This window comes from Archocentrus centrarchus, chromosome 22, assembly GCF_007364275.1.
Source record: "Archocentrus centrarchus isolate MPI-CPG fArcCen1 chromosome 22, fArcCen1, whole genome shotgun sequence".
In the NCBI taxonomy this organism is placed as follows: domain Eukaryota; kingdom Metazoa; phylum Chordata; class Actinopteri; order Cichliformes; family Cichlidae; genus Archocentrus; species Archocentrus centrarchus.
In genome coordinates, this window is record NC_044367.1 from 22,284,695 (window position 1) to 22,303,719 (window position 19,025).

Consider the following 19,025-nt stretch of genomic DNA (forward strand, 5'->3'; position numbering starts at 1 on the left):
TTTTTTTGATTGCCCTTTATCCATCGCCATATCAATTTCACTGCATCGAGGTTTAAGCCACAGATGGTCAAACAGGATATTGTGGCAGCTGTAGCTCAGCTGAATTTTCAACTAATCTCATCGTTGGCAGTTTGTCCTCATGGTACTCCAGAACACACACACACACACACACACACACTAGAAAGCTGCAGCAACTTTCAGCAACCACACCGCAAATTCTTATTTTTATTATTCTACTCGAATAATCCCAATCTCAGTTGTTAAATGTGCTGATAAAGAGATATTCCAAGTGTCTGACTTTGATCACTTCACACCTGCAGAAAAGAATGACCGCCAAACATAACAGTTTGTGAAGCTTTATTGAGTTCAATCGCAGAAATTTTAATGCGTATGTGAATCTCTCGAACCACATTCACAAGTATTTTAAAAAACTGACATTAAAAAAAAAAGAAAAAAGATACAATATTCAGTGGGCATTTTATTAGTATCAAATTATGAACCTATTTAGAAACAAATGTGTATTTAGGCCATCAAAACCCCACAGGGTGGAGATAAAGAAAAATCAGAAGGTGGGATAAGGCCATGATTTAAAAAAAAAAAAAAAAAAAAAGTACCCAGTCAAAATTAAAGACAGATTCCAAATCCATTACACAAAGATGCCAACAAATAACTAGCTGAAGTGTTTGCAGATTCACATATCAGGGCAGTGAATGAAACGTTTGTACAAATGTCTCATCAGAAGCGTAATCACAACACCAGGAGCTCGCATTACAGACCAAAACACACAACGTTTTGGAGAATCAATGATGTGGCTGAGAGCCACAGAGTAGTGGATGGAATCAAAACATGGCAGCTAGGACAGACGCCAGGACTGTAGCGGGTATCATCACCGACTGAGCATTTCGTAAAGGTACGAAGGTCTGTACTGAGAGAGGAAATCTTTAACTCACAATAACAGAACTTCCTCCTACGGATGCACAACTTAAAGCAGGATTTACAAATAAAACAAAAAGTGTGTCATTAATGACAAAAGAAGAATTTCAAAAGAAGCCATGTAAAAGGCAATTTATCAAAAAAGGTACAATGTCAGCAAGAAAAAAAGAAAAACATTTAGGCCCACAGCGAGCAACTACCAGTCTATGTTACAACATACAGGTGTACCCATCTCAGTGTTTGCTGTCTGCTGAGGCGGAGCGGGAACGGGAACGAGAGCGGGACTGGGAACGGGAGCGGGAACGGGACTGTTTGTCCTGAGCCGGCGCAGGCGAACGTGAGCGAGACCTGGAGCGGGACTTAGAGCGAGACTTGGACCTGGACTGGGATCTGGCTGTGGCCTTACCGCCTCCCGAGGTCTTCTTTTCAGGAGTACGGCTTGCAGACCTGGAGCGGCTCCTGGAGCGGTTGCGGCTCCTGGAGCGACTCTTTGAGCGCGAGTAGCTGCGGGAGCGAGAGCGGCTCTTGCTGTGACTGTGGGGAGAGAATGAGATAATGAGTTTCCCCTTTTCAAAATAAATAAATCTCCGTAACAATTTGTCTAAAACTGACTTAACATTAAATGGGAATTTACATGTTAAGATTCCATTTACTGACAAAACTTTCAAATAAATAAATAATTACTTTCTGCTGTCCTCAAAGATCTTCAGCTTTCGTCCGTTCAGTTCTGTCCCATCAAGCTTGGATATGGCATTCTTCATGTCACTGCGAGATGCAAACTCCACCACCCTGCATTGAAGGAGAAATGAGCTCAATAACAGTACGCACTGACACTACAGACCAAGTCAAAGGCTTAACTCAAAAAAACAGCAACTCACCCTTCATTTTTGTTGGGTCTGTGAGCATCCACAAAGGTAACTTCACCTGCTTTCCTCATTAGGTCTTTCAGGTCCTATATTCAAAAGCATATGGTGGGATTAGTAATAGGGAATGGGACGTGAGGTGTCAGTGAGAGCCTTCTCAGACCTGGAGGGAGAAAAATGAACAGGCAGCAAGAAACCACTGAAACTTGGGTCATCTAGTGCTGACTTTTGTCACTTAGTGATAAGCTTTCATTTCAGTGGAGGCCACGTAAACAAAGAGCCACAGATATTTGCTTTTTGAGTGGACAAGTGCTGCTTTTCCTCTCTTTTTAAAATTGATGTTGTACCATTAAAAATTTTTAAGCACGTCAACAAAACCCAAATTAAATTCCACAGTAAGACGCCTGAAGGGCAACACAGAACTTTGGTTTTAGGGTGAACGGATGAATTTTTGTATGCCATCTATTTATATGGCTGAGATAACACTATGTACTTATTATAGGTTGAAAAACAGTACTAAGGGTAAGTGGACAAAACCCTGATGTGGACTTCCTGTTTGCTCATGTAGTAGTTTTAAAAGGATTTGGCTCAACAGAGATACACTGTTTACGTGAGTCCCCTTTGAGACTGTAACTCTACACCCCGTTACCACCCGTCCCTGAACAAACCCAATCACATGAGTTTTATGCTACTTACCGCTCCATACCCAGGAAGACATTAGCATAGAGCCACTTGTCCAAATAGCAAATGGGAACCAATGCAGTGTTAAGCCCTTGAGAAACGCCCTCGGCCTTGACTCAGCATCCGGCCTCCACAAGTAAGGAACCACCAGAGAGCAAGTAGGAGGAGGGGTGTGCGCCCGACCCAACACCCCCCACAGCTCCATCAGCAACAGAAAAAGACCCAAATGGGAGAGTGTAGGGACCGTGGATTTGAGGGGGGTTACAGCAGTCGGGAGTGCCAGCCCACAGAACCTCCAGACTGTGGCTACGGACCTCCTAAGGCTACCGTATCCTGCGCTAGACCACTTTCACCCGCTAGGGGCCCAGCCAAGACTTTACATCGGCGGCAACTGCGTGTAAGGAAAGGCACCAAATGGACACTATTCAGAAATACAACCAGCAGAGGGCGCGACACACTTCTGACACCCGGTGGAGGGTGTGTATTTACCTCTGATATAAAAGGAAACCATATCAGAGCAGCTGTTTAAAAAAATAAATAAATAAAACAGTTAAATCTTTTGATTAGAATACCTGGCATCGGCAATAACATGTGCTTTTGTGTGGGGGAAAAAGAAAAGTAAAAAAAAGTATGTATTTAAAAAAAAAAAAAAAATATGCTGGGGGCTTTGTAAAATAAACAGCCAATTACCTGATGAGAAATTTTTCCCTATACCTTGTGTTTTTAAATAAATTGACCCGGCCAATAAAATGAATAATGCTCCTTTATAAAAAACCTATATAATTCTTAAAAAGCTTGTCTCCTAAGACCAATAATTCTGTCATTTCTTACCTGCCAGCTCGTCCGCGATGAGAGGTTCTCTACAACGAGTCTGTGGTCGGTCCGCACAGGAGGGCCATACCTTCACAGGCAACAGAAAAAAAAAGCAAACTGTAAAAAACCTTTTCTGTGCAGAGCACGTCGTGGATCCAGCAAATGCATCCAAATCCAACTGGATCCGCCTCTGTGTATAATCCCATTTGTGCCCGACAGCACAGCTGCTTCTCTTCACGTTCGCCACCTACCTGAGAGTTCTGTCAATATTTGAATTTGTTTTAGAGGTGAAACTCAACACTAGTATTTGCTCACCAAGCCTACTTTAGTTTAGTCCAATAATGCTGTTTAAGAGATTCTCAGATCAACCTTTCTGCCATATACATGAACTTTAGACATTTGTTAAAAATAATTTTTATGAAAAAGGCTGAGCTGTCACAGCTCACTGATAAACTACAGTCGTTAATCTTAAATTATTTGTTTTGTTTTTACTGTATGTTGATAGATTTACTTAGGGCTGGGTGATATATTGAGTTTAAGAAATATCGATTTATTTTCATACATAATATAAAATGAGACAATATCGTTTATATCGATATAGTCTATGTCGCATTACAATCATACTTGTAGATCCACTAGTTCACCTCTCTCTTCTCCCAGTTTGTCTCTGCACAACTTCACACAGCCCCTCCTCTCCCCCTCACCACTTCACCCGTAATTCATGCAGGAAGTGATAGCATGGCAGTGTTGCCAACTTAGCAACTTTGTCGTTAGATTTAGCGGCTTTTCAGACCCTCCTAGCAACTTTTTTTTTCCTTCCAAAAAATGCCTAGCTACAAATTTAGCGACTTTTCCAGTGACTTCGACAGTTTTGGAAACCTGAAATCCTCCACTGTCACCATGTTTTGTGTACATACAGCCTTCATACTGCGTCCGTTTGTACGCTTTGGTATCGCCTGGATCCTAAAGCCTACCTGGCTGCAGGCAAGAGGGCGCCGCCATACTGCAACTCCCTAGCAGAAGTTGGTTTGTATCGTTAAGTCACATGACCTTAATAGCGGAAGTGGGTCTTTTTCGTGTGTTCGTGATGCAGATACGTAGATGCCGCATTGAGCAGGTGGGCCCGCTGCTGTGATACGTCAGCGCATATGCCTATGGATTTACTGAGCTGGCTAGAATCCTCCTGACTGAAAGATGGAATTTTGTTCATTCAGTCTGTTTACGTGTTTTCTTATTTGCACAGAGTACTAGATGTACAGGAGTACACGCAGGAGGAAGCACTTTGGTGACATCTACTTCACCGGAGACTGGCTTTTTAAAGAATAAATGACCCTATTGCTATTTTTGCTCTGTATCTTTTCTGTTTACATTTTAATAGCACAGCTATGAGTCTTTTGTTATGGAGGAAAAAAGCATTAATTTATTAGAGGAGCATTATTATTTAAATATGCAAATAGTATATTTTTGAGCAATTTCTCATGTACATCTACAGTTGAATCACCCAGCCCTAGATTTACTTGCTCTGCATCACTTCGGTCAACATTTGTTGTGTTTAAATGTGCCCTATAAATAAAATGACATGCGTGTGAGTAAAATATTCAAACAATTTTGCGAGTGGGATATGATTGCACTGAATAATTGATCAAAACTCACTAAGAGTTTTCCTGATCCAAAACACCGGCAGAAGGTTCTTCTGTAAACAAAGTTTTGAGAAAGCTGCTTGAAGCGTTACGTACCTGGATCCACTGCTGCGAGATGGCCGATAGCCGCCGCCACCACCGCCGCCGCCACCGCCAAAACGTCCCATTCCAGGGCCACCACCTCTTCCTCTTCTGGAGCGAGCATGCTCAATAGTAACCCTGGAAAAAACAAACAAAACCAAAAATAAGTCTCGGGATGATTCAATCAGAAAGTCTCATCAGATTAAAAGTCATGTAGTTATTTCTAATTGAATCTATGCAAAAGCTCCACCACAGGGAGACTGATGTCACTGTTTTAAAATAAGACTGAGAAAAACACAGCAGCACTGATTAAATTATTATTATTATTTTAAATCAGCTCAGAAGCAAACAATTATGAAGGATGGGACAATCTGGAACCAGTTTTTCATTCCCAGCAACTGTGTGAATATTCACTTCTTGCTTTGAAGGGACTTTTGAGTCGTGCCTGTCACACAAAAGCACTGTGGCAGTCTAACAGTACAGAAAGATGAACTGTGCTTGTAATTTCTGATATATAACACGACTGATAAAGAAAACTGAGCTGCACTGATGTGCACTTGTGACTTCAAATTGATGCTTTCATTTGTTCCTTATAAAATGAAGAAGCTGTTGGTTCATGGAGCAGAAAATGCTTGCAAGTTCCTGAGTTTGTATGACCAAACCAGACTAAAGACTACATTATTACCTTTCACTGCACAGTTCTTTGCCATTCAACTCATACACAGCATCGTCTGCGTCTCTGTGGTCATCAAATTCCTGACAGAAAGAGAGAAATGTGATGATGCACAAAGGGAAAAACAAGAGACACTTAAAACTCTCAATTTGCTAAAAGTGCTCAACAAAACTCACCACAAAGCCAAACCCATTCTTCAAGTTGATTTCACGGATGCGGCCGTAGCCCTTGAAAAACTTCTCCACGTCTCTCTCTCTTGCATGAGGACTCAAGCGTCCAATGAAGACACGGCAGCCACTCATGTTGTTTTTATCAGCTGGAATGGAAGATTAATTAGTAACATTGTCTGTCTCAGTGCTACTTGTTGCTTTTCTTCATGTGCAAATAATGTGCAGCATTTTATGGGTGAGATAAGGTGGTCACGTGCTTTGTGTGTGTGAAACCTTTCGGCTTAAGAAAAACAAATGGTTATGATAGACCTGCAATAAACAATCTAGGGTGAAAAGAGACCTCTGCAAACTGATCAAAGTGCAGCAGGATCTCAAATCAGGTTAAAGACATCCATTCACCAACTTACTCTAGCGGTCTGCAAGTACTATGATACTATTCAGACACTCACAGTTTCCAGCTTATTTGGCTCACACGGATCAAAACGGAAGATGGTTTTATGGAGTCGATGGCTTAACATGTATGATCATTTTTTCAAGGTTGTAACGGATTTAAAGTGCTTTCATTAACTATAATGTGAGGTATTTCTAGTATTTTTCTTCTTAAGAGATACCAAATGTGCATAGATTTCCATTAAAAACTGCTTCAGAAATCTCTCATACAGCACCAAATAAGGAAGAATGAGTCCGTGAGCGTTGTAGCTATCCTGAAATCATCGATTCGCTCAGGTTTATGTGACACCAGTAACTCACCAGGGCCCTGCCAGTGGGCCGCATGAAACCATCGCCCTCGATTATTAGTGCAATCCCACCGTTAATTACACGATCGATGAGAAAATGATGTGAAAGATCAAGCTCTGCCAGATATCGTGCTATTTCAGCTCGGTAACAATAAGCAGAAGTAGGCCTCAACCACAATTTCGGTAGCCGGCCTTTAGGTCGTCCTTATGTAGCCGAGGCTAGCTAACGTTAGCAACGGTGACCTAATTCCGTTTCAGTGCGAAAAACCGCCGCGGCTTAACGTTTTAACGTCGCTGAAATTACACAAAGACACTTTAATGACATGCTCACCCGTTTCTTTCCTAAAATAGCTGCTCCCACGTTGTCGTTTTCGCTGCTGGTTAAAGTAGGTCACCGACTGTGCTGGCTCAAAATGGCGAGTGAGTATAAAAAGAGCAGACACCACAAACTGCACTGCTGTCCTCACCGTGTCACGTGACTGCAGCAGGGAACGCTTCGCTTTACGCCGTTAAAGCTGTGAACGTCACCACGAACACATTTACGGTTAAAAATTGTTAATCCGCGCACATGAAATACGCTGGTATGTGTGCAAATGCGAAACGAATGCACGTATTAAGGGTAGCGGCTTGGAATACTCAATGGGGGGATATGCCACAGATTTGGCAACTCAGATCATCGCGTATGCATAAATATGCAGCGCTCTGCGTGACTTACTTCCACTTATCACAGTTTAGTATAATTACTCCTATTTTTCTATATTTTATAATAATATCTACGATTAGTATATTAGTCCCGCACTAATATACTGGTTCTTATTTTTCAAGAAAATAAAAACCATGTTCACATCTTGTACCGCAAGCTCAATGGGCCTCATCAATTAAATCGTGGATTTTGTGCGCGCAGTTGTGCGTACGAACGTTTCACGCACAAATAAGTGAGTTTAGTGCTTTATGAACAAATTTAGAAGTCAGACCAACTTATAAACAACTGCTACTAATAATAATAATTTTATTACAATGATTGTAGCATATTATGTAAATATTTCTATATGTACCCTATCTCCTCCTCAACGGTGGGACAATCTGAACGAAACTTTGCACAACATACAAGATACATAGTTTGTTTTTTTTTTTAAAGATTTAATATGAATACCAATTATTTTAATTTTCGTATTAAACTTCCACCTTCAAATGCAATGTTACCTCCTTCGTTTGCGTTTGTTTCACGCGTCACGTTTAACGTATATTGCCTGTATGTAACTTAACAGTCACCAGAATTTGTATCTGTGTTGGAAATTTCTTTGAGTCACCACTAAATACGGAATGAAGAATTCAAAAAGGGCTGCAGGCCTGGCGATAATAGTAAAAGTAATAATAATGCTAGTAATAATAATAATAATTATTATTATTATTATTATATAATATTATGTTACAGTTTTTCAAAATACTGTGAGCCACAAAATCCTCAGAATTACAATAATATACAAATAAATAAATAATAACAAAAAATAAAATTGCATGTAAAAGTACCAAATACTAAATGGAAAACAATCAGCTTTAGCCTTTTAATTTAAACGTATTTCAGTATTTTTTATGTCATCTTATCTTAAATTATCGTGTAAACTATAAAGTGGTTTTAAGCAATAGTTCTCTAGGCTTTCAGAAGGTCTTTCAAAGTTTTTCTTTGGACATAGGCTGTTTCACTCATTTTCAGTCCAGTCCTCATTCCTGACCATTTTCAGAGGACTGTTTCTTTGTTTTAACACTGACATGTGAATCATTCAAACATAAAAAAAGGGGACCTAACTCAAGGGATGAACCAGTGTTGTGTCTGCAAATAACAGACAACTTACCAAAGAACCAATTTTAAATTGCAGATTTTTTATCTGTATTTTTCTTTGATTGCTTTTTCTTTTTACATATTGCCCTTCAGTTACTGTTGCCTTCCTATCATCTTCAAGCAGTCTGGCTGTGTTCCTCTGACCTCTGACATCAGTAAGGTATTTTCAAACAGAGAGCTGCCTCCAACATCCGTGGATGTTTTCTGTCTACGTGCCTGAATGCGCTGAGTTGCTTATTAGATGTATGTGTTAGCAAGCAGCTGAAGAGGTGTATGGGCTATGGTCCACCATTGCCCATATTTTAAACTAACAGAAGAAACCAAGCATCCCTTTGTATTCCATCTCTTTATTCTAGCACTATCATCATTGTTAAAATTGTCCCAGGTTAGGAAAAACAAATACAAGGTTTAGGTTGACACAGAACAATAGAAAAAAAATACCTGTCTGGTTTGCTCTGTAGAAAGTGCTGAAGACTTGGTGAGCATGTAGCACTGATCACTGTACACTTCCTCTCCCTGTCAACTCAAAATGAACTAAAATTTTGATCACAATACACTTTGGGGGAAAAAAAAAGAATATGCCAACAAACAGGGAGATACAGTAGCTTGTTTATGAACAAGAAGGGGAAAAAGAAATCAAACAATTAATTTGCACTTATGAGCCCATTTATGACTGCCACTACTACAAGTTATGTGATGTCCTTCCTGAGAAAAGAAAGCTGTCCTTCGATGCACCATAGCAGGAGGGGTGGGAAAAGATACAAACACGTGGCCTCGTCTTCTTCAAGCAAGGAGCAGATCTTCATCATTATAACAGTTTCTTATTCAGGCTAGAATAGTCAATAATGTGGTGCTTTACTGGCATCTATGCTAAACCCGCAATGATTGGAAATCATTTTATGACATCAAAATTTTCCCCTCGGAGAATGTGAGCTTCTCTCTACACGAGTGAATATTTAAAAGGTTAAAATGCTTTCTATAAACACCTGTTTGGGGAAGTCAGTCAAAAAAATATGGTCTTAGTTGAACAGTCTTACATTGGGAAATATGCTCTTTTGTATTATTGGTGAGATAGTATTACCAGTCTAATGTCTGTAGGACTGATATTTAAGAAACTGTATACCTCAGCTTGATGACAGGAAGCTAGTTACAAGGCCTACCATGGCTCTGTCAAAAGGTCACATAATCTTCCTGCAAACACCTCTAACACATTGTATATGGCTTGTTTAATGCTCACAAACACTGTGCAACAACAAACCTCTTTTTTATGACTTTATTTTATTTTTTGGGGGCTGGAACCAGGTTTTTCCCTACGACTTGTCCCAGTCAAGAAATAGATCAACAGGTAAAGTCCCATAAAAATGAAGATTTTCCAGTCTTATGCTTTAGTCTGTACAGATTAAACAAAAAGGATATAATGCATTAAATTGTGAGCTCTAGCAAACTTTACTTGCTGGCTGTAACTTTATATCAACTGGACAGGCACAGGAGTTCATGGTTTCTTTTAAATCTAGGCAAGAGAGCCAAAAGGCATATTACAAAAGAACTATGTCTTTAATAACTTGTGTAATTTAGAGGAAAACACTGAATGTCTGCTGTTCTTTCTCATGGCAACTCAGTCTCAAAGGTGAAAAAGATGTCTCTTAAGGGAAATCTGTGGGTGTAAATGTACATTTCCCATCCAGTAAGTTAACGCACCTTTATAATATAAAGATCACTTGGATATAAAAGTATAGACAAAAAGTGTACTGGGTCACAAAGTCAATATTTGTCAGAGTAGCAGCTAGACTTTCTTTGTGTTTGTGTCTCTGAGATGTTCACAGGTCGTGACTGGGCTGCCCAAAGCTGTGTGCACTGTTTGCCCTTGATTGTTTCCAACTGTCTCTGAACTGGCAGTTAACTGTCAGTTCGCTGTTTAAAACAAGCTCAAATGAAGGTAATCTCTTTTACAAAATAGAAGAAAGACTTACTGTCAGAAGTATCTTAGTTCACTTGTATGTTTTGTCAATTTCTTTCCACATGCAGTAGTTTCACTCAGTCAGACTGAACTCAAAGAACAATCAAATCTTTTTTTTTTTTTTAACCAGTTAACCCTCTAAAATGGCCAAAGAAAAGTTCTGCACAAAGAAAGCCTAATCAACAATATCAACCGAAGGCCACATAGAGGTTATTGAACGAGAACTTCTTGAAGTTGAGCAGATTCGCAGTTTCCTGTTGATGTCACTATCAAGTGTCTATGTGGTTGTTCTACAAAAGCAGCTCTGAAGGCAGGGCAGGGAACAAGGCTGACAAAGATTTCAAAGTTTGTGGAAAAGACTAATATTAACATACTACAAACTTCTGATCTACAAGTGGTCAGTGTCAAAGTCTGAGACACACTTCAGGGCTCAGGGAAAAGTGTGCCCTCGTCATGCTGTCATCTGTTGAAAGGGCAAGCGGGGTCTCTGTAGGTCTGAAGTCTCTGGCAGTCTCTTCATGAAGAGGAGACTCGTCTTCTCCTGCCTCTTTACGCAGAGGACAAACAGTATGAGGTCAGGTGGTTGTTCAAGCCTACTAATGCCATTCTAAGCAGTGGCAGGAAGGTCAAGAAGTCACGTCACACCCTGGTGTGGCGACAGCTGTGGGAGGAGCCTGAGCCGGCGGCTGCCGCGCCGGATGGCGACGAAGGGTCCTCATCGCTCGACTCGTTCTGCTCCTCTTTGTGGAGGCCGAGGCTGATGTGGCTCTGCAGGGCGGCCGGGGTTAACCACTCCTTGGGTAGGCAGCTCTGCAGGAAAGGGATGCAGGAGCTGAAGTATGCCAGTCTGTTGACCCAGCGCGGGATTTCCCGTCCACACAGCAACTGAAAGAAGATAGAATAAGTGATGATAAGAGATATATCCTACATACCGTCTTTGTTTTAGCTGTATTAAAGCATAAGTTATTTAAAAATTAGAATTGGAGTAGAAGAAAATGTGGTTATAGATGATTATGTGGATGTGTTCAGTGTTTTTTTACTTATGTGAAAGTATTTACGGACGCATATTTTTCTTTCTGTATAATGAAGTCAGAATCTAGCCGTTGACTAGTCCACCTCCATGAAGACACAAATAGAAAACTACAGTAAAATTATAGAAACAGAGACAGACATATCCTGATTTTTAGAGTTTTATTGCTTTTAGGGGTTTTGAATAATTTGTGAATATATGGACTTCTTGAGTAGACTGAGTTTTGAGAACCTGCTTTGATTCCTTTATAATTCAATATCAACTCTGATTCTTTGTGATTTTATTAGGTCTTTGATTTCTGTCCTTTCTACCGGATTTTCCCAGAAAGAAGACTCTGTTTTGCAATCTTGTGTCGTAATCTTTGATTTAATCGCCATCTCAGTATGTTTAACAGTCCCGGTTATAGTCTAGTTTTTATGGATTTTTGATTTACTGTCCCAGTTTGAATTCTTGGTCTTTTTTTAGGCATCTGTGTCTACTCTGAGTTTGTTATTCTTCATGTGTTGAGTTCTCTCAGCGTTTCCCTAATGGTTCCTTGCTCTGTCTCATCCTTCTCTGTTACGTCTTTGTCCTGCAGGGTTTCTGTCTTTGTATTAATGTGTGAACATCTTTAACTAGAAATAAAGCCAAAAATTCTTTTCATGTGGAGGGAGGGGCATTCAGCATCAGCTGAAGCCACCAAAGGCATTTTACAACTTTTATGTTGTGACTAAGACTCCTCGTAACGACTTAACCGACCTTCAGTGCGAGGCCTTAAACGCTGTCTTTTTTAGTCTTATTCACAGGTGTTACTCAGACCTGGAGGAACAAAGTCGTACGAGACTGACCTCAGACAGCGAGGAGGAGAAGTGGTTGCAGTTTTTGTGCATTAGATGGTAGGCGTTCCCTTTGAACTCTTTACCGAGCTCCTCCATGATTTTATCTATGTCCTCCTCTGTGAAGTCGGTGGTGCCCAAAACAATGGCCTCTCTGTTTAAAAGCAGAAAGAGTTACATGAGCACACTTATCTCCACCATTAACAACATCACAGTGCACTGTATGCTAAAATGGAGCACGCTCACTTGAATTTGAATGTCTCTCCCAGTTCGGCGGCATTGCCGGGGTTGATTTCAAAGATGCCACTGAAAGGGTACGGATGGCCTCCGTATGCAAATTCTGTGTGGCAGAGGACAAAGAGCCAAAACACAGGTTAGCACTTTGAATGGGAGCACTATGCAACTGTAATTACACAGAAACATGCAATTAATCACAGACACACTGTTCTTAAATCATTAGGCCTGGTTAATTACAGGCCGCTCAGCCCTATGTTTACAGTGGAAAACAGTGATCAACAAAATATTGGATAGAAAGCTCAAATATGGAGCTAAATACAACCTCAGATGAACATATGACGCCTTATCATTATTTATTCAACAAAAAATAAATTAACTAGACTAAACCTATAAAACCTCCAAGTGATTCTGTCCAAAAGAGGGACTAAATAAAAACCAAATTTGAGCATTTTATGCTTTATTATACAGTCCAAAGTAGAGTTAGGTCAGTGGCAGTATATTAAATTCATGGGTCATGAATTCAAACTAAAGTTATTATGAGGCAATTCCATTAAAGGAGTCATTTCCTCTCCCAGTAATGACCATATTTTCACAATCATCATATTTCTCAGTCCGGAGAGCCAATATTTCCAGTTGCAAGGATGTAATGGATTCCCAGTGATCTAGTTTCACGCTGGTTTCTGCCTCTATTTTCAAACCACACACACACACACACACACACACACACACACACACACACACACACACACACACACACACACACACACACACACACACACACACAGTGAGTCAGTGATGACTCAACCCAAAGAAATGGGGTCATGTTATTAGGAACACAACCCCTTATACCATTTTTAAAACCAGACTGCATCTGTGCAGCGATGCACGGGTCCAAGTTTTCATCCTAATGTTATTCTGATCCCACTAACTGTAATGGGATTTCAGAGACACAGAGGACCCCCCACCCCCTTCTTACCTCTCCCATAAATCTCAATGCCTGAGTGGAAGACACCAATGCCCAGAGTGGATGTGTATTCATTTATCCAGTACTGCAGAGAAACACAGAGAGAAGGGAAGCATCAGGAAGGAGAAACAGTGCAGCAGCTCTGCAGAATGATACTGCCAGCTTTGATAATACTGTCTTATACTTTATCACTAATTAAGAAGCTGATAGCTGTGACTGCAAATGCACCTTTTAATGCATTTTTGAAATTCTTTCAGCTTTTCTTGAGGTTTTGGAAATACACTTTTGTTTAGGTGTGTGCGGTAAAGCTACACCAGAAGCTGGCTCTATACAAAGGTGAGAAAACCTGCCCTCCAGCAGCTCTAAAGTTAACATTTATATATTGTTCACCAAAACCAAAGTGTAATACAAGCTGCGGTTTACACGCTGGAATGTTTGTTGGCCTGGAGCAGTGAAACTAAACAGTATGGTAATAATTTTCTCTTACATTTCGAGAGAGCCAAGCCAACCGCTTCCTGGCATTTATGCTAAACAAAGGTACCTGCCACTTTTGCCCCTGTACACCACCACCACAGTGGATCATAAATCAAACAAACAAGAAGTAAGTGAGGTGTAGACTTTCAGCTTTAATTCAAGGGGTTTTACAAAAATGGGTGTTTTCACACATGTTTTTGTCCCCAGTTTTCAGAGGCTCGGAAGTAATCAGGCACTTGACTGACAAGCAGTTTCATGGCCAGGTGAGTCCTGTTTCCTCTTCACTCCATCACTGTACCATTGGTAAAGTCTACAATCAACAGACCCCTTCATGAATGGAAATACAGAGGCTTTACAACAAGGTGCAAGCCACAGGTTACTCTCAAGGCCAGTAAGGTCAGATTAGACTTTGTCAGAAAACATTTAAAAAAGATGAAACCAAAATGAACTTGTACCAGAAAGGAAAAAAAAGTATGGCGAATGAGAGAAACAGCTCATGATCTGAAGTGTACCACATCATCTGTCAAACATGGTGGAAGCAGTGTTACAGCATGGGCACGTATGGATGAATTCTGAAGTGTACAGGCCAATACTCTCTGCTCAGTCTGCAGATGGCTGCCCCTCCCTGAGCCTGGTTCTGCAGGAGGTTTCTTCCTGTTAAAAGGGAGTTTTTCCTTCCCACCGTTGCCAAGAGCTTGCTCATAGGGGGTTGTTGTGACCACTGTGTTTTCTCTGTAATCATTATGTGGTCTTTACCTTACAATATAAAGCGCCTTGAGACAACTGTTTGTTATAAATATAAAATAAAATAAAATTGAACTGAACTGAATTTAGAAAACTATTGGGTAGCTTAAAGGTGCCGTTTTAACTTGTCTGTCAGTGATGTGAGGATTCTAGCACATTTCATTGTGCTCTATTTCTCCAAGTTATCTGCAGCTCATCTGATTGCTGCAAGGTTTACGGTTTAGTCTGAAAATTTTGTCTTGTAGCAAGACACTACAGTTCAATTTACCTGCACTTTAGAGCAAGAATCAATGTATTTGTTAGCTTTATCTACTTATTACTGTTCAGACAATAACAGCATTGGCATACCAGCACGCACTGGGAACACCCCTGGATAGCTCTGCCATAGGGCAGGATCAATCAAAGCCTCTGGACTTTGGGAGGAAATTGTACCCATCATCCTTTCTTAGTGGTGTTGTGAGCCAACCTGCTTGTCTTTCACTGCAGACAGTTAGGAGATAATTCACTGAAGGTCCACAGCTCCCTCACTCGACACCCACCGACACTCCCATATTCTCAGACACCCCTGGGAAAACATACTAAGAGCCATCCATGCTACCACAGCTGTCCCTTATTAATAATAAATCATGTTTCCGGACATAGAATGATACAATAAAAGCATTTCCACCGCATTGCTTTGTGTCAGCAGTCTCCTCATGTTTTCGCAGTGACCTCCTGCCTTTTAGCTCTCACACCAGGGATGGATGAGAAATACAACCAAAGTAACCCCTTAGAAGGAAGCAGTCTACAAGGACAAACATTTCTAATGACTTAACATCCCCTAGAGTGCACAAACAACTGAGTCCCATTAGTGGAGCTTTCTTGTATTTTCTGTATTTGCAGATAAAGCGCGCATCTCTACACACATCTACAAATTGCTTAGATTTCATTTTGAAGGTGATTGATTCATCATCATCCTTGATTCACTCTCATCCCGCTGTTTCTTTGTGTGTTTGCGCTCAATTTCCTGCAAATTGTTTAAGGCTGACTCTGGCTGTCACCACCCTCATGATCATTTTCTCCCAGTTTAACAGCAACATGACCTGTTAAGTCCCAGCACGGCGGAGCCACCCCGGAATTTAATCGGCTGTTTGAGCAGCTGTTACTCCTGCTGCCACAATGAGGTCCTCATCTGTGAGTTAGTCTGAAGTTATCAGGAGAGAGCTGCCAGGTCCAAAGCTGCACCTGGCGTTGTGTGTGGTTATACACGTGTGTGTGCCAGTATACACTCTCGGTTCTGGTGTGAATCGTGACTGTATTAGCAGAACTTCTCCAAACAGGGAACGAGCCTTGAAGCTTGGAGATGAAAGCACTTGTTGAAATATTTAACTTCAGTGAGAACAGAAAAAAATGAGGATTTCAAATATTTAGTGTGGGGAGAAATGACTATAACTGAGGACCTTCCCTAATTATTTTCATTGTCTTATTATTTTATCCCACATCCTTTTAGGCTTTATAAGAAGAAGAAGAACATTGTAACACACTGTAATGCATGGTACACACTGATATTTTAGGCATCTTTCTGCTATAAATAAATCTATTGATGGACATTGATTGCATTTCTTTAGCAGTTTTTTATTATATACAGTACTGTGCAAAAGTCTTGGGCCACCCCCCAACACTTCTTTGTAATTTGAAAATAGGAAATAGGTGCAGTGATTCAGTTAAATATTTGAAAACATACATAGAAATAAAGTATGCAGCAAAACAGAATTTGTACAATTCTAATGAGCTTGAAAATCAATATTTGGTATAATCACCTTTATTCTTCAACACAGCCTGAACTCTTTTAGGCATTCTTGTAATTTCTCTCCAGGCTTCTTGAAGGACATTCAGAGCTCTTCATTCGATGTTGGCTGCTGAACTGAATCAATAACGTTGAGGTCTGGGGAGGCCAGTCCATGACTGATCGTGATCCACTGTGGATTTTTCTATTTGGTTGTGCTTTTACTGCACTGGCAGTGATCATTGTCATGCTGACAAATGAAGCCACTCTCAGTCAGATGCTTTCCAGATGGTATTGCATGGTGGATCAAAATCTGACGGTACCAATGGCTGAAATTTCTTGTTTTTCTCAGCTAGTGTGCACCCGATATAGATTTCATTTCTTTTGTCCTCCACTTGTCCACTTTCCTCAGTTTTTTTTCTTTTTTTTCAGGACACGCTGCACACCATGCTGAGATATGTCAAGATTTTGACTAATACCTCTTTAGATACCTTGTTGCAAAAATACTATTTTATATTTATGTTATATTTTCCATTTTTCATATATTCAACTAAAGAAACGGGAAAAATTATGTTTTTGTGACAGGTTTGCAAGTAACAAAGTGCCTAAAGATACAATTTAAAATTGGTTCTCTGTTAAGTCGTCTGTTAAGTTTACATGAAACTCTGCCTCCTTGGAAGCAACATATAAAGAAATGACGGGGTGTCTCAAGACTTTTGCACAGTACTGTAATTATTCATGAATGTTTTTGTATATATTTTTTAATTCTTTAGTTCTTTGTAATTCTACAGCACTCATTGTTTGTTGTTGTACAGAACAGTATTTTGTGTGTCTGCATGCTCCTAAATGATGACAATGTTTCAATCTAAATGGATTAATTCTGCATAAGAGTCACACAGGACACTGCTCAGCAGTACAGTATGTGAAAAACAGGCAGTGGGTCCAAGTCTGAATGAGGACCCTTGTCCTTTGCTGGTGTGTTTGTGTATGCATATGATGTGAACTGAAGGCACAGTGACAGAGGTCAGAGGGTTGAGGGAGCCTCTTGTTTCACAGGTCTGGGGTTGGAGTAGCCTATAAGACAAAATTTTACCATGTTTCTTCACTTCTTTCTTATTTTCGTCTGTTTAAATGTCAGAAATAAACTATTACACATGCCAGATTGAGCCCACAGCTAAATAATAGCTAGAATAAAACAATGTAGTCAAGTCTGCAGCAAACCAACCTACATGCTGAGCAGCTACACACCACCCAGGCTCTTTTTCACTTAGCGTTGCAGCAAATCTTTGAAGGTGGGTGTAACTGTGCACAGCAAACAGCCATAGAAAAGTGCTTTGTTTTTATGTGACACTATGCCAGCATGAGAAGCAGAAACCTCAGCGTTAAAAGTGACATTGTAAGAGTGGATTTATTGAACAGACTTTTGCTGCAGGTACCCCACTCCCTGTTTGGCATAACAGCTGGGAACATGTGGGTTCATTCACTCCCCAAGCCATTGTTCTGAGTATAAATACCAAACAGAGGACAGTGAATAAAAAGAGAACAGAAAGTGAGTGCACTTTGGTTCATATGGACCCTTACCATATCATACACGTTAAGGATGACGGGTTCATTAGCCATGGTTTTAACCTGAGCTGGAAAGGCAAACCTTATTCCGCGTTTTAAGGTTGTCAGCACCTCCTCACCCTGTTGAGTCACAGGGCCACACCGTGGACGGCAGGAGCTGCAGCGGGCAGACCTCTGCTGGAGGGACGGCCGCTGCTCATACCCTCACAGGGCAACAAAACTGCATGGACGCAGCTCCGCGCGTAAAAGTCTAAAGTAGGCAGCTGGGGCTGAGATAGATGTCACAGGGCCATTATGGCAAGTACGGTCAGGAACTCAGATCCCGGCAGGGCAAAGCGAGGTGCAGCAGTGGACGCGGTCCATCTCCGGGCCCCAAAATGTAATCAGATGTTGAGGGAAATCGATGGTGGCAGCAGGCGCGTTTGCGTAATAACAACAACCACAGCAGCTCACAGCATCAGATCAGGGGGGATGATGGGATCCATAACCAACATGAAGGCCCAGCATGCGCTGAAATCCGAGGCGGGTGCCCTCCTGTCATCATGGGCGAAAAGGCGACAGCTAGAGCGAATGAAAGTCGACGATGGAGGCGGAGTGCGGGCCATTCTCACACGGAGGATGATGGAGCAACTGCGGAAGAGAGAGACTCCTGGGCCATGGCGGTTAATTACAGCTGACAGGGGAGTCAAGTTCAGCAGGAGCATCCCCAGCCGGTGCTGCTGCTGCTGGCCAGCATCCAGTATCCTCTCCGAGGGGAAGGGAGGACAGCCGATTCAAACCTCCGCGACATGACCCCTCCAACAGCGCCGATCCGTTTCCCCCAGACCGCTCCACGAAGGCTTTCAAATCGGTTTCACGAAGTCCCGAAGCAGCCGAGATGCATCCGTATTGTGCGGCTATTATCCAGCTCTGGCTCTGCCTACCCGGTTGATTACATCATATCTGCCTGCAAGGCATCCTCCAACAGCTGATGGGAGACAGAGCCACTGGTGGGAGTACAGGAGCACATTTTGTTACAAAAGACACTACTTTACTATTTCTG

The 19,025-nt window shown here is 41.2% G+C and overlaps 2 protein-coding genes across 2 annotated transcripts; both read right to left on the reverse strand.

Moving 5' to 3' along the window:
• Positions 1-340: 340 nt before the first annotated feature.
• srsf5a (serine and arginine rich splicing factor 5a) lies at positions 341-7,088 on the reverse strand. Its single transcript, XM_030759180.1, has 8 exons — positions 6,923-7,088; positions 5,861-6,000; positions 5,697-5,767; positions 5,027-5,149; positions 3,309-3,378; positions 1,812-1,885; positions 1,618-1,722; positions 341-1,467 (listed from the first exon to the last, which is right to left on the reverse strand). The coding sequence occupies exons 2-8, from the start codon at positions 5,984-5,986 to the stop codon at positions 1,167-1,169; spliced, it is 870 nt and encodes a 289-aa protein (XP_030615040.1). The 5' UTR covers positions 5,987-6,000; positions 6,923-7,088; the 3' UTR covers positions 341-1,166.
• A 1,730-nt stretch (positions 7,089-8,818) lies between these two features.
• LOC115801388 (deubiquitinase DESI2) lies at positions 8,819-18,873 on the reverse strand. The gene is made up of 5 exons (XM_030759181.1): positions 17,999-18,873; positions 13,447-13,519; positions 12,480-12,573; positions 12,246-12,387; positions 8,819-11,273 (listed from the first exon to the last, which is right to left on the reverse strand). Exons 1-5 carry the CDS (start codon positions 18,035-18,037, stop codon positions 11,028-11,030), a joined length of 594 nt encoding a protein of 197 aa, XP_030615041.1. The 5' UTR covers positions 18,038-18,873; the 3' UTR covers positions 8,819-11,027.
• Between the last annotated feature and the right edge of the window lie 152 nt (positions 18,874-19,025).

What these genes read in the sequence shown, in the direction of transcription:
- srsf5a (XM_030759180.1), bottom strand. Translation starts at nt 5,986, where the DNA reads ATGAGTGGCTGCCGTGTCTTCATTGGACGCTTGAGTCCTCATGCAAGA. An exon ending in AGAATGGGTTTGGCTTTGTG is followed by an intron (nt 5,768 to 5,860) that starts GTGAGTTTTGTT and finishes TCTTTCTGTCAG; the next exon opens with GAATTTGATGACCACAGAGA. An exon ending in ATCTTTGAGGACAGCAGAAA is followed by an intron (nt 1,468 to 1,617) that starts GTAATTATTTAT and finishes CTCTCCCCACAG; the next exon opens with TCACAGCAAGAGCCGCTCTC.
- LOC115801388 (XM_030759181.1), bottom strand. Translation starts at nt 18,037, where the DNA reads ATGGCTAATGAACCCGTCATCCTTAACGTGTATGATATG. An exon ending in TCCTTAACGTGTATGATATG is followed by an intron (nt 13,520 to 17,998) that starts GTAAGGGTCCAT and finishes GTTTCTCTGCAG; the next exon opens with TACTGGATAAATGAATACAC. An exon ending in TCTCCTCCTCGCTGTCTGAG is followed by an intron (nt 11,274 to 12,245) that starts GTCAGTCTCGTA and finishes ATCTTCTTTCAG; the next exon opens with TTGCTGTGTGGACGGGAAAT.